Source organism: Drosophila rhopaloa, unplaced genomic scaffold (assembly GCF_018152115.1).
Source record: "Drosophila rhopaloa isolate 14029-0021.01 unplaced genomic scaffold, ASM1815211v1 contig_2, whole genome shotgun sequence".
Lineage (NCBI taxonomy): Eukaryota > Metazoa > Arthropoda > Insecta > Diptera > Drosophilidae > Drosophila > Drosophila rhopaloa.
Window position 1 is genome coordinate 5,685,756 of NW_025335083.1, and position 12,991 is coordinate 5,698,746.

At 40.8% G+C, this 12,991-nt stretch overlaps 3 protein-coding genes across 5 annotated transcripts in view; 1 reads left to right on the forward strand and 2 right to left on the reverse strand.

Moving 5' to 3' along the window:
- LOC108045834 (calcium/calmodulin-dependent 3',5'-cyclic nucleotide phosphodiesterase 1) overlaps positions 1–12,991 on the forward strand; it is a 75,924-nt gene that overhangs the window by 17,542 nt on the left and 45,391 nt on the right. The window contains 1 exon segment of the mRNA XM_044460508.1: positions 137–815. Coding sequence (XP_044316443.1) covers positions 353–815 — 463 coding nt within the window. The 5' untranslated portion in view covers positions 137–352.
- On the reverse strand, positions 7,207–8,413 carry LOC108045843. The gene is made up of 2 exons (XM_017125284.2): positions 7,499–8,413; positions 7,207–7,436 (listed from the first exon to the last, which is right to left on the reverse strand). The coding sequence occupies exons 1-2, from the start codon at positions 7,501–7,503 to the stop codon at positions 7,310–7,312; spliced, it is 132 nt and encodes a 43-aa protein (XP_016980773.1). The 5' UTR covers positions 7,504–8,413; the 3' UTR covers positions 7,207–7,309.
- On the reverse strand, positions 8,537–12,668 carry LOC108045836 (maltase 2). 3 transcript variants are annotated; one of them, XM_017125277.1, is made up of 6 exons: positions 12,568–12,668; positions 11,041–12,202; positions 10,827–10,977; positions 9,960–10,155; positions 9,761–9,901; positions 8,537–8,722 (listed from the first exon to the last, which is right to left on the reverse strand). In XM_017125277.1, the coding sequence occupies exons 2-6, from the start codon at positions 12,178–12,180 to the stop codon at positions 8,656–8,658; spliced, it is 1,695 nt and encodes a 564-aa protein (XP_016980766.1). In that variant the 5' UTR covers positions 12,181–12,202; positions 12,568–12,668; the 3' UTR covers positions 8,537–8,655. The 3 variants fall into 3 exon arrangements, with proteins under 3 accessions (XP_016980766.1, XP_016980767.1, XP_016980765.1); XM_017125278.1 differs by lacking the exon at positions 12,568–12,668 and adding an exon at positions 12,540–12,555; XM_017125276.2 differs by lacking the exon at positions 12,568–12,668 and having other exon boundaries at positions 11,041–12,267.

A 12,991-nucleotide genomic window follows, 5' to 3' on the forward strand; every position in this document is an offset into this window, starting at 1 on the left:
GATTGAATTATTTGGGCTAGTGAATGCACAACACTGCGTATGCGCAATATCAGTGCCAATCAATTGTTTTGCATGATTTCACTTTCACTATTTCTATTTTAATTTGTGCCACTGATTTAAATTAAATTTTACCCAGAAAGACATCATAAAATTCCATAACGAAATAATGGATAATGTGATTTAAAGTCAAATTAAATAGTGAAATATTTAAAATAAAATATCAATCAAATACAAATTCAACTGGCGTACGTCGACAAGGCAAATTATTTCCCACGGTTTCGTAAAATGCATTTCGAGACATAACACAATTCCACCGATTTACCGAGAGCGTGCTGATCAGAATCGTTTAAAAATGGGCGACACATTGGACGAGACGCTGCCCACGCGCCGCGACAAACCGCAAACATTGAACATTGGCCAGGAGGAGGAGCAGGGTACCGCACCCGCCAACGTTCCCCCCGCCGCCTCCTCCGCCACCCCCGCCATTCCCGCCTCCCGTCTACCGCGCAACCGGTTGCGCCACGCGGTTCGCGACCCCAAACGCGATCACTCGAGCGACGGCCTGGTGTCCAGTGGCGAACGGCGGGACGAGTTCGTGGGGCTCGAGGCACAGCCGCGACGGGAGAGTCTGAATAGCGGCGAGGCCGGCAGTCCGGTGGCCATGTCGACCAGTCCCGGCAAGGCGGGACGGCTCAACAGCTCCAGGTACCCGTCCGGCGGCACCGGCGGCATCGGCGTCAGTGTCCTGGGCGGCCTTGTGGGCACCACCACCCGCAAGTGCGTCCTCACGCTGGACGGGTACTCCTACGTCATAGGTAAGTGGCCGCAAGTCGGTGGATGGGTTCAAAACATTCGTGGAAATTGTGGAACATTTTAAACAATGCTTTAACCACTTTGGTAGTTGTGAAAACTTTTACAAAATAAATACTTAAACAATACTTAAATGCTTTGGAACAAACCTAAATGAATGAATTTTTAAATTAAATCGTTGGTAAATAACTTTTTAATAAAATTTGTTATATTCTTTTAAATATTTTTAATATAATCATGAAGAGTGAAAAAAAGTAACAACATATTTAAATAAAACTCAAGTTCTTGCTTTCATATTTAAAACGTTAAAAAGAAGATTAAAATGTTGTTTGTTTTATTGTTTTAAATATTTTTAATACTACCAAGAAGAATGGAATTCCAATTCTTGCTTACATAATATGTAATACATATTAAATGTTAAAGACAACAAGATTAAAATAGTAATAAAATACATTCCTTAGAATATTTTTCATGAGCTTTGAAATTTTAAATTTTTAGTCAAATTACTAGGCAAATTAAAAATTATTTTATATAAAATAAGAAGGTAATAAGAAGGTCTTGCATTTTAATGTCACTGTGCCCCAGTAAAGCATGTTTTAGACCAGAACAAATAGGATGGGTGCCTTTATTTATGAACCAAAAAGAATGTGGAGAAAAAGGTCACCTTGAATAGAAGCTGGCCTTTGTTTCCGTCTTTGGCCACCCCTCGCCTGAACTCCTTGAACAATGGGGAGAACCAAGGCTGAAGGAGTCTCCAGCTCTAGTTTTAATTTCGAGCTACTCATTTTTCTTCTTGATACTCATAAAATAATACGTGTATGTGCGGGTCTGTAACTTATTTTTCTATCATTTCATTGCAGGTAAGTCAATTCAAATGGCAACAAAAAAGCTCCACAAAAAGAAGCAGATTGAGGGTAATTCTCTGAAGAGCAGGTACGTTCGTGGCTCGTTGCAGCATTAAATTGAAAATGAAATTGAATTTCCAACGAGTTGGGGCTATTATAAAAGTTATCTCCTCTTCTTCCCATGCCACCCGGGTAGCAACAATTCATTTAGGATTCCCGTTGGCCCGACCTGTGTTGAGGTAAAAATTTATGAGAAACTTTTTATGCCTGCTGCATATGCCACGCAGATTTCCTGGCCACCACCGCTTAGATTCCCAGCCAGTTGCGTACATACGGAGGGAAAATGTAAAAGGCTATTGCCAGGTAAACAAGGTTCGGGCCTCGTCCATTTTGAGTGGCAGCCGTTCTGGCCAGGTTTGATAGCCGCCTTCTGTTGGCCATATGTACGAAGTACGATGTCCTTCCGTTTCCTTTGCACCACCCTTTTAGCATAGCTTACATGGCTGCGGGTCGGGTGTGTTTTGGCTAATAAACTGGCCAGGACCACAATGTATGCTCCAAGTGCAGGCCCGTTGCAGATTAAAATTCATGAATCGTATTTGGGAGGAAACGAATTTGCCAGGCAACGATGGAGTGCATCAGATATTCCACAAAGTACGCATGCAATTTTGAGTTTCTTTTAGTCAAGAGCTTGGGAAAATGGAAAGGCATTCTCGTCGGATTTGGAAAGCATTAGATTGATGTCTGTTTTAATTTCAAATTGGTTATTATTTCTGTTTATCAAGCTTGCAAAAGAATCCATATTTATATTTCTATGGAAACTGTTTCTTTCATAATTCAATAGTAACTTTAATAACTTGAACTTTAATATTTAATATGTAGGTATGTCTTATATTGTTAAACATATCACTTAATAAACATTTACATTGGTTATCAGTATCAGCATTTCTTATTTGTCTTACTCAATTTCAACTCGAAGAGCTGAGCAAATATATGTTGTAGTGAGGACTTTATACTTTAATTCCTTTAATATTTTGAAAATCCTTTCATCCTTTAAATCTTATCCGCCTGTTAGCCATCGCATTCATTTTCCGTCTCCACCGAAATAGTCGGCAGACAAAAATTAAACATTGGGCCAGAATACTATTGCCAATTCTTTGCGCCCAAGGTCAGGTCCGTGCCCCACAGCCCCTCTGAGTCCTCGAATGTCCTGGCATGTCCCGGGGTGGCTCGTTTGCCCGGTCACGTAGCGGCCACAAATCGTGCGGCGATTTTGAGACAAAGCCAGGCCACGTCGGGCTTGAACCCCAGTCCCAGAAGCCACGCCCCCCGATTTCGGGGCCTTCTTTTGTGCCTTTTTAGCCAAGTCGCTTGGCGGCCGCCTGTCCTTTGGCTTTCAATTTATGGGCGCTGCAATATTTTGCAAATATCCGTAGCATATCCTGCGGCGACAGCGCAGACAGCATTGCAATAAATAGTCCAGAGTTCGCCGGAGTGTGAGTGTGTGTGTGTGTGTGTGTTGAGGATTGGGTGAGTGTTTGGCTGGAAGTGTCCTTCAATTGACATATTACACTTGTTGTTGGCCTGGTCGCGGCTGTTTTGTCTTTCGCCCGTTTACTGGTTATGGCCCTCGATTTGTTTGCGCCGCCTCTGGAAGGGGGCGTGTCTGACATGGGGGCGTTGGAGATGGATGGTCCTGTACTGCTCCTGTCTGCTTAAAGGCACCGCTTGACTGATCAAGCATTCGTCCGACAAGTTGGACGCATCGACAACATCGACCCACTGGCAGCAGTCTAATTGATGTGCCGGCAGACAGCAGATGGTACTTCTCCTTATATTAATAATTTTTGTTGTCCCTACCCCCTTGCCTCGTTGAGAAAAGGGTTAATTGGCTCATTTAGCTTGTGGTTCAACGGGTTTTCCATTGGCCACGGGCTAATTTTGGAAAATAAGTTATAAGTAATTAAATTTAGTCAGAACAAAGGAAGCAGAAAAGGGAGCCATTAATGAAAGTCGATTAAGAAAACTTTGAGTTTCAATAGACCTAAGAGTTATCAGCTAAATTATAATTGATGATAAAAGGAATATTTATTTAATATTATTATTCTATTTTTATACCCTTGCAGAGGGTATTATAATTTTGGTCAAAAGTGTGCAACGCAGTGAAGGAGACATCTCCGACCCTATAAAGTATATATATTCTTGATCAGGATCACCTCCTGAGTTGATATAGCCATGTCCGTCTGTCCGTCTGTCCGTCTGTCCGTCTGTCCGTCTGTCTGTTTCTACGCAAACTAGTCTCTCAGTTTTAAAGCTATCGGATTGAAACTTTGCACACACCCTTCTTTCCTTTGCACGCAGTATATAAGTCGGAACGGCCGGGATCGGCCGACTATATCCTATAGCTGCCATATAACTGATTGATCGGAAATGCCATAACTTTCGTGTTTGTAAAGTTAGGAAGTTGGGATTTTCTATGGGTTTTATATTTGGCCAATCAATCCGACCTACCAAATTTCATAAGGATCGGCCGACTATATCCTATAGCTGCCATATAACTGATTGATCGGAAATGCCATAACTTTGTTGTTGTTAAAGTTAGGAAGTTCGGATTTTTTATGAGTATTAAGAATGCATCATATGAATAATTTTGGAGAATATAATTTACAGAGTATTCTGCAAGGGTATATCAACTTCGGCTCCGCCCGAAGTTAGCTTTCCTTTCTTGTTAATCCTTACATTTATTTATCCCATTTGTTGACAAAATCATCGGTAGTATCATTCAAAGGTTCTTTTTATACAAAAAGTACGTTTTACATTAATGAAATTTCTTTGTTTTATTTATTTTGTTGCCAAAAAAAGAAAATGTGATATGGGTAAATTATAAATTTAAAAAACCAACGTCTTAAAGTCATATCTTATAGGTTGACTTAAAACATCCACTTCATTTTCAATCATATTTTCACAATTTAAACATTTTATTTTGACGGATTAGGCACCAACTGATCCCCAGGGACTCCAAAAAAGGAAAGAAAACGTTTCGCAAAAAGAAACCACTCAGTTATAATTTAACCCAAATTAACGCTTAACACAGGGAACTTTTCACAACTTCAGGGTAGAGTCCCTGGACATAACTTCCAATCGTGAATTACCAGAATCCGTGGAATACTCTCAGGCAATGGGAACCGCATAGCTGAAATGCCTTGACCTGCCAGCGCTTCGTACTTCAGCCTTTCTGGCCAAAAGCGACAAGGAAATTTAATAAAATTTGCATAAATACCGCTCAAACAGAAAACGCTCAAAAATTCTCCGAATGCTAAGGAATGCGACAAAGGCAGAGCCCCACCCACACACACACGCACATAAAGTTTTATTGTCATGTGGGGGGGGGGGGTTCTTCATTGAATTTTGTGCCTTGGCCAAAGCATACTTTAAAGGATAATATATGCATCTGTTCTCTGTCCTTTTTGTACCCCCTGTGTTTTCTTTTATGGCAATGGCCTCTCAATTGGCAATCAATTTGCCTTAGTCTCTGCGGACCAACTTTTTCTTTCGAGTGTCAGCGACAGCCATAATAATAAAAGAAAAAAGGCTTAAAATCAATTTTCGTTAAACCCTTCGGAAAACGCACAGACAAAGGCAGACATAAAAATGATTACCGATGGCCCGAACGTTGGAAATTTTTTAATTAAAACAGTTAAAAGCGGCGCCAACGACTGTCTGCAAAATGTGTGTAGTCGACAATGCCAAAAGGAACATTAAATAAGGCCAAAATGGCTGCTGCCAACAGCAGAAGCACACGCGCCGAAAGGTTGGTGAATATCTGGCGAAAAGGATGCCCGCAAGGATGTTACTCCTGGCATCAAGGTGCACCGCCTCCTGTCAGAGCTTTTCCAACATGTTTGCTACAATTTGGCTAACTAGCACAAAGGATTCAACACACAGAGCATGTGGGTGTGGGTCAGTTTGTCCTCCTTATTTGCCTGCTGTTCAAATGTCAGAGAACAAAAGCCAGACAGCGCGACGTCGTTGTCCTGTTGTCCTGGAAATTCAACAAGGTGTTCTTGCCATAATTTGCAACTCAATTTCGCCGAGATTTTTGGGGCACTTTCCTGTTAGAGGCTCTGAAGTTTGCTTAGCCCGAATGTTTCACTAAGTTAACTTAAATGTAATTTAAACTTTCTAAGTACTCTTCAGCATGCTGCGAATTCCAGTCGCTAGATAACTTTTTAGAGGTTTCAACTTTCGTTTTTTGATTGAAGTTTTAGGCTCAAAGTTTCAAAGAGTTTGGTAATGTTTTTTTAAGTGATTTTTTAATTTTAAGCCTAAATGTAAGAAATTTCCACCCGATCTGAGATTCAATGGAGCTTTAAATATAAATAAATATATGAAATGCATTTCATGTGAGGATAATCCAAACACACGTCACGGATCCCAGAACACATATCCTAGCTAATCTGAACCCTGCAGTCAATCGTTCACTCATAGAGGTCCTTGTTGTCTTTGCCAGCTTTCCGCTCTGGTAAATTTGCAGGCACTTTGCTGTAATTTCATTGGCATATCCGGTTTCTGATGCTGGTGGTTTCTGTTGCCAAGGCTTCTGTCATTGGCCCAACTAGTGAGCTTCGGAGGATGCCTCCTGTTCGGAGGCACCAAAGCGTTAAATCCTAGAGACGCCTGCCAACTGCGGCAGTCCTTGCAAATCGCGAAACTATTTGAAAGCGGCAACAAATTGAATAAGAACGATTGTTGACACTTTTCCATTCACTGCTGAACTCACTCACTTCAAATTCTCTCAGGCAGAGATAATTTATCAAGTTTTCTAGTCTTCAAAGTGCAGCTAAAAATAAAAAGTCGCTTCCTTCTCCGGGATTTGTAAAGTGATATAGAGGGATGCAGTTTCTGTCGCAGGATAACACTTACATTTATTTGCCTTTCGCCATCGCATAGTTCAAACGCTTAGCAGGAAGATAAGTGTTTTTACAGACGTTTGAATGGAGCAAAATCTCAGATATTTAATGGGACTGCAGGATGAGCGGAGCAAGTCGAAGTAAGGAGAGGACATTGTGGATAAATATTGTCCTTCTTTGTTTAAACAAAGTAGCTTAGATGTTGCTAAGCTCAGTTAAAAAATTGGTTAATTCAATCTTCTTAAATTAAAATGTAAGTGTCTGAAATATAAATTATTACCTAAGAACAAATATATAGAAACAAAAGGCGACCAGAAAACTTACAACTTACAACTAATATATTTATCTCTATATTTACCAATTATTTAAACAAAAAAAGGTGGATAATTGTGTTGCCATTAATTACGTTTATCCTTAAAAATGTATAATTATTAAGTATTAACAATGTAAGCTATATCGTAATCACTGTAACCACTTGGAAATCAATTCCCCATCATAGTCCGTTGCAAAAAGTAAAAACCCATCTATCACCAACGCCCCCGCACTTTTCTTGCCACATGACAGATCCGCCGGTAGAGGAAATTAAATTTGCAAATCCCATCGGCCACATTCACGAGTCGTTAGTCCCGGACAACTGTTAATGACATTTAAGCCAATGCTCGATTTATTAATTAATTAATCAATCAATCAATCAGCCAGTGAGGATACACATAAAGGGAGAGCCCGGGGAATGCCAAAAATCAATCAGAACCGATGCTGATTGAAGTTCACTTTGGTCCATTTGTGACGCCACAAGTTGTAGACCAAGAGTGCGACCAGAATCACATTGGCCGACTTGATGAGCTGCTTAACCAAGGCGCGACGCTGTTCACTAAAAACAGGAACATTAAAACTTTCATTGGCCTGAAAGAATTGTCTTAGGGCGGAACTTACCTCATTACCGTCGAGCTCCGTTCTCTTAACACAATCCCGCCTCTGGGGGGCAGATTAAGTCCAGAGGCCTCGGCCAAAATGCTGTCGCTGAATTATTCAAATAGTTTATATTTAATACTTCACTCGATTCCGTAGCAGGCGGGGAGGGGGGAAAAGAAAACGATGGGAAACGCAGCGGGGCATAAAGACAGCAAAATATATATATATTCTTAATCCGGTGAGAGCCTCTGTTCAACGTGGCGTACTGGCAATGAAATGTTTAAACTTGTGTGAATCGGTTAAGCCTCGAACAATTTTTAATTTACTTTCGTTAAACTGAAAGTAAAATTATCGCTTAAAGCTTTTAGTTTTAAATGAAGGTGGGAAAATGTTTTTAAGCCGACATTTAACTCTTAAGCTGATAAGATTGTATCTTTGTTAAGCTTTTTATATATTATATATTATCATTTCCCTTTAAGAAATGTTTAATTAAAAACCTGTAAAACGAATTTATTCATGAGAGTTGGTTAAATAATAACTAATTTAAACGTACAAATTTAATAGAACCTGAAACAATTTCCTTTAATTCACCAAAAATTTCTAACTTCTTGTCCAAACAACTGGCAATTGTTGGGGAAATGTTTGTGCAAGCATCGAGCAATCAAAAGTTTCCCCAAACTTTGCGATAGTTGCCATTCGCAAACATTTAATTCAGTTATTAAAGGCAATTTAAAAACTTTTGCATGTGATAGTTTATGATCCCGGCTGGCGACATTTCCGAAATGGTGGGAGGAATCTGCGCCAGTTCCATAAATCTTGTCCTGTTCGTGGGTGTGTTTTCCTTCCATACATGAAAAATGACGTTGGCCAAGCGAGAGTGAAATACAAACATCAGCAGCGGCCAAGTTCTGGGCAAGTTGCCAGGAACTGGCGACGAAGTGGCCACTTTTTTCCGGTCAGGAGCCGGATCCGGTGCTCCCCCCTCGCCATCATTAGCACTTGACAGCGTTAAATTCAATCTATTCGACTTGAACGAAAACACACACACACCAGCCGCTCTACGGTCATTAATTTTCACCCATTTTGTATTCAATCGCGTGACATTTTGAACTGGAAATGCAATTAAAGGGCAGAGAGTGCCGCCATCGTGGGTAGTAATTCCTCTAATCCCGGTCCGGCTAGACCAGCCGACAGACGAGACCTTCGCGGGCGCCCAGGGACAATGCACTTGCGGCGAGGGATTGACTGCAGCGGGAGTACACAAAGAAAAGGAAATGGGGGTCAATGCGGTTTGAGCAAGATCGAAATGGTTGTTTTCCAATTCATACTAATTTCATTATTATTGTTTAGTGTGTTTAAAATACAAAATAAATATATTTTTATACCCGTTACTCGTAGAGTAAAAGGGTATATTGTATTCGTGCAAAAGTATGTAACAGCTAGAAGGAAGCGTTTCCGACCCTATAAAGTATATATATTCTTGATCAGGGTCACTAGCCGAGTCGATATAGCCATGTCCGTCTGTCCGTCTGTCCGTCTGTCTGTCCGTCAGTCTGTCCGTATGAACGCTGAGATCTCGGAAACTATAAAAGCTAGAGGATTGGCATTTTGCATGTAGATTTTAGGAGTTCCTACGCAGCGCAAGTTTGTTTCAAAAAGGTGCCACGCCCCCTTTAACGCCCACAATCGCTTATATACGATTTTAAAAATTTAAATATTTCGGAAAAGTAAAAATGCAGTTTTATTGTGTTTATCAATACCTATCGAAATGTAGAAGAAATTTTTCAAATCGGACCATTCGTTAAAAAGTTATGCGTGATCAAAGTTTCTATCTCCATCTCCCTCGCACTCCCTTTACCTCAGTAACGGGTATCTGATAGTCGGGGCACCCGACTATAGCGTTCTCTCTTGTTTTTAAAGTGCAAAAGCTCAATATTTTATTTTTACTTTCGGTATAGTTGCATTTATGGCATGATTCGATTTAAAAAGTTTCCCAGCATATTAAAAAAATTAAACTATTTATTGTTTAATTTTGTATCATGTGAACTTGAAATTGAGGATTAATTTGGTTTTAAATATTTAATCAGCTTCTAAATAATTTATAACATAATAATAATAGTTATTTAATTGTTATTTTATCATTTAACTTCGGTGATATGTTCAAAATGTTCTAGTGTTCCTTTAGAATATCTATATATTTTCATTGATCACATTGATCCTAGATCTTATTTTTTTTTGTGTAAAGCGGGATATGAATAACCGGAAATCGAAGGGGAAACTTACCCAGAATGATAATTGGAATTTACTCCGGAAACTTCAACAACCAGTTTCTTGGGCTGGTTGATAAACTCCGTGAGATTCACCAACTGTTCCTTGTCGCTCACATTAATGATGGTAATTATCGTCTCAAAATTGGGATAGGACCTGCAAAATTACTTCCAAACTAATCAAATTGTGTTCTGTGTTTAATTTGGTCACATACCGCTTGAAGGCAAAGACCCAACGAGAAATTGCTTCAATGTTGAAGCGGCCCAAACGCATAATGGCCGACTTTCGCAGATCAATAAGGTCCTTGTAGACCTGATAATGGCTCTTGTTGGCTGCCATCTGGGCCTCCAGGTTGAGTTCGAGATAATTGGGGTGAACGGGCAGCCAGGTTTTGGGGGCACTGGAAAAGCCTAATCGAAACAAAAAGGACTGTGAGGTTATACGTTGCAAAATGTGTAGTTACCATATACTTATATGAATAATACAAAAAAGCCATTAAAATAAATAGCAGCCATAATAAAAAATGATTGTTGCCTACAAACAATGCCGATGTTTCCGATCGTTATTATAGCAAGTTCTTTTTTTATAAATTTGAAAACGTGTTTTTAAGCTCGCAAAAAATAAATATATATTTGTAAAAACCACGACCTTGTGTCGAATTTCCAATTATTTTACTGTTTATTTTTGTTTTCCTGTGACTCCTACATGTTATAGTCCAAAAGTTTATTGAATAAAAAACCGTAAAAGTACCTATCTTATCTTAAAGTATTTGCAAAAAAGTTTTAAAATCAGAGACCTATTTTCTTAAAATTTCGCTTTTTTTCATAGCAGCTATTGTGTAACAAAATAAAATATTTATTTTTAGGCCACCCATACGTAAATCTGTTTATAAAATTTACATTTCATAATAATATCAGTTAAGCTTGCTTACTCAAAGACTTACATTTACATTAATAGTAATAATATTTTTAATATTTTGTTCTAGACTGTGATTTGTTATAGTGATAAATGAATATTGGGTTTGATAATTGTTTAATAATAACTTACAAATATAGGTATTGAAAGATTAATGTTAGCTTACCCGCATTTTTCTTGTTGCTCCACTGGAAAGGCGTGCGGACCGGGTCCCGGGAGACCTCCTTGTAGAGCTCCTCTCCCACATTCCTGGCCGGCGGATCCACCGTATCCTGCCAGCTTATTTCCCGGTAGTCCTCCATGCCCAGCTCCTCGCCCTGGAATGCCACGGAAAATAACCAAAACTAGAGGAACCAACCCATTCAGGGCCAGGGACTCACATTGTAGGTGACGGCGACGCCGGGCAGGGTGAGCAGCAGCATGTTCATGGCGTCCACGCTGGCGGAACCGAATCTGGAGGCGACTCGGGGGTTGTCGTGGTTGCCCATGACCCAGTTGGCCGCGTGCCCGCGCGGCATGTAGATCAGCCACTTCTCCACGTTGTAGACAAAGTCACGCGCATCCGAGTCGCCTTTGACATCCGTGATAAAGTGGAAGTTGAAGGGCAGATGGGAGCCCCGAACCCCCTCGGAATCCTCGTAGTAGTCTGCCAGTTGGGTGAGTCCGGCGTACGCCTCCGTCATCATGATGCGTGTGGGTCTCTGCGGGTGCTTGGCACTGAAGTCGTCCAGAAGTTTCCGCCAATGCTGAATCAAATCCAGGACCTCGGGCAGGTCCCTGGAGTAGATGTGTTTGGTGTAGTCGTAGGAGAGCGGGTCCGTGGACTTGCCGCTCAATGGCTCGTCCATAAGAGATTCATCCTCAAAGAGATGATTCACTGCATCAATGCGAAAGCCAGCAACGCCTTTGTTCAACCAGAACAGTATAACGTCGTCCATGGCCTGAACCACTTTGGGATTGCGGTAGTTCAAGTCCGGCTGCTCCTTGGTGAACTGATGTAGGTAGTATTGCTGGCGACCCTCGTGCCACTCCCAAGCAGAACCATAGAAAACCGAAGGCCAGTTGTTGGGCGGAGCACGGGTTCCATCCTCCTTTAGGATGCCATCTTCCCACACATAGAAATCCTCGTATCCCGGCATCCTGGCAGCAGACTTCTTGAACCACTCATGCTGATCCGAGCTGTGATTGGGCACAAAGTCCAGGATAACCTTGATGCCCAAGTCGTAGGCCGTGTCGATGAGCTCCTCAAAGTCCTGCATAGTGCCGTATTCCGGCTGAATCTCCGTGTAGTCTGATATATCGTAACCGAAGTCGACCATGGGCGACTGGAAAATGGGACTCAGCCAGGTGGCCGTAATGCCGGTTTCGGCCAAGTAGGGCAACATGGAGGTGATCCCCCGCAAATCGCCGATGCCATCGCCATTGCTGTCCTTGAAGGACCTCGGGTAGATCTGGTAGAAGACCGTGTGCTGCCACCAGTCGATGAAGTCCTCCGTGTCGCTCCTCACCAGACCGCTCATTGTGGAGCCGGGATATAGCAGACTAAAAAGAAGGATTTGGATGAGTGAAGCGGGCATTTCGGCCAAGTTTGCGATTCGCTGTGTTCGAGAGTCGGCAGTTTGGCAGCCACTTTTAAAGCGATTCTGACGTATAATTAAAATAATTTTCGCATTAGTCTTTGTCTAATTATCAACTGTAGCAATTAGTGGAAGATTTTTATCAGCTCGAATCAAAACAAATTGCGGCGCCAATTAAATGAGTAAACAAAATTGTTTCTTCCAATTTTACGGCACACTGCACTCAGCAAACCAATGTGCATATATTATAGCCGGTGATGGGAGGAAAAATTTCGGTTTTTTTAATAGAAATTGTCGACTACCGATCTAGACCGAAGACACCTTGCTCACCTCAAAGAAATCAGAGTAAACTAAGCGATTTTAGCAGCTGCCGTCGATCGACTGAAAGCTTTTGTGGATGTGATTGCCACCAGCTGATCGAAAGCTTTAGGTTCACAATTGAAGCAGATCATGATGTATAGAACATTAAGGTGATAAAGAGAATATTTTGTATATACAAAATTTACCATACGACAAACCACTTTATAAAAATATTTCACATAAAAAAGAACAATAAAAATAGAGTTTCAAAGTACAAATTTAATATAAAACTAATTGCACAATAATTTATAAAATTGAACACTCCCGCTTTTCCCTAGATACTTCAGTAAAAGTAATTAAATTTGACTTAAAGCTATGCAATATTTTGTAGCTCTATTTCCATCTAGTTTCAAACACGAAACTCCGACTTTATTTACAGACTACACTTTTCAAA

What these genes read in the sequence shown, in the direction of transcription:
- LOC108045836 (XM_017125276.2), bottom strand. Translation starts at nt 12,237, where the DNA reads ATGCCCGCTTCACTCATCCAAATCCTTCTTTTTAGTCTGCTATATCCC. An exon ending in GAGCAACAAGAAAAATGCGG is followed by an intron (nt 10,156 to 10,826) that starts GTAAGCTAACAT and finishes TGTTTCGATTAG; the next exon opens with GCTTTTCCAGTGCCCCCAAA. An exon ending in TGGGTCTTTGCCTTCAAGCG is followed by an intron (nt 9,902 to 9,959) that starts GTATGTGACCAA and finishes GTAATTTTGCAG; the next exon opens with GTCCTATCCCAATTTTGAGA.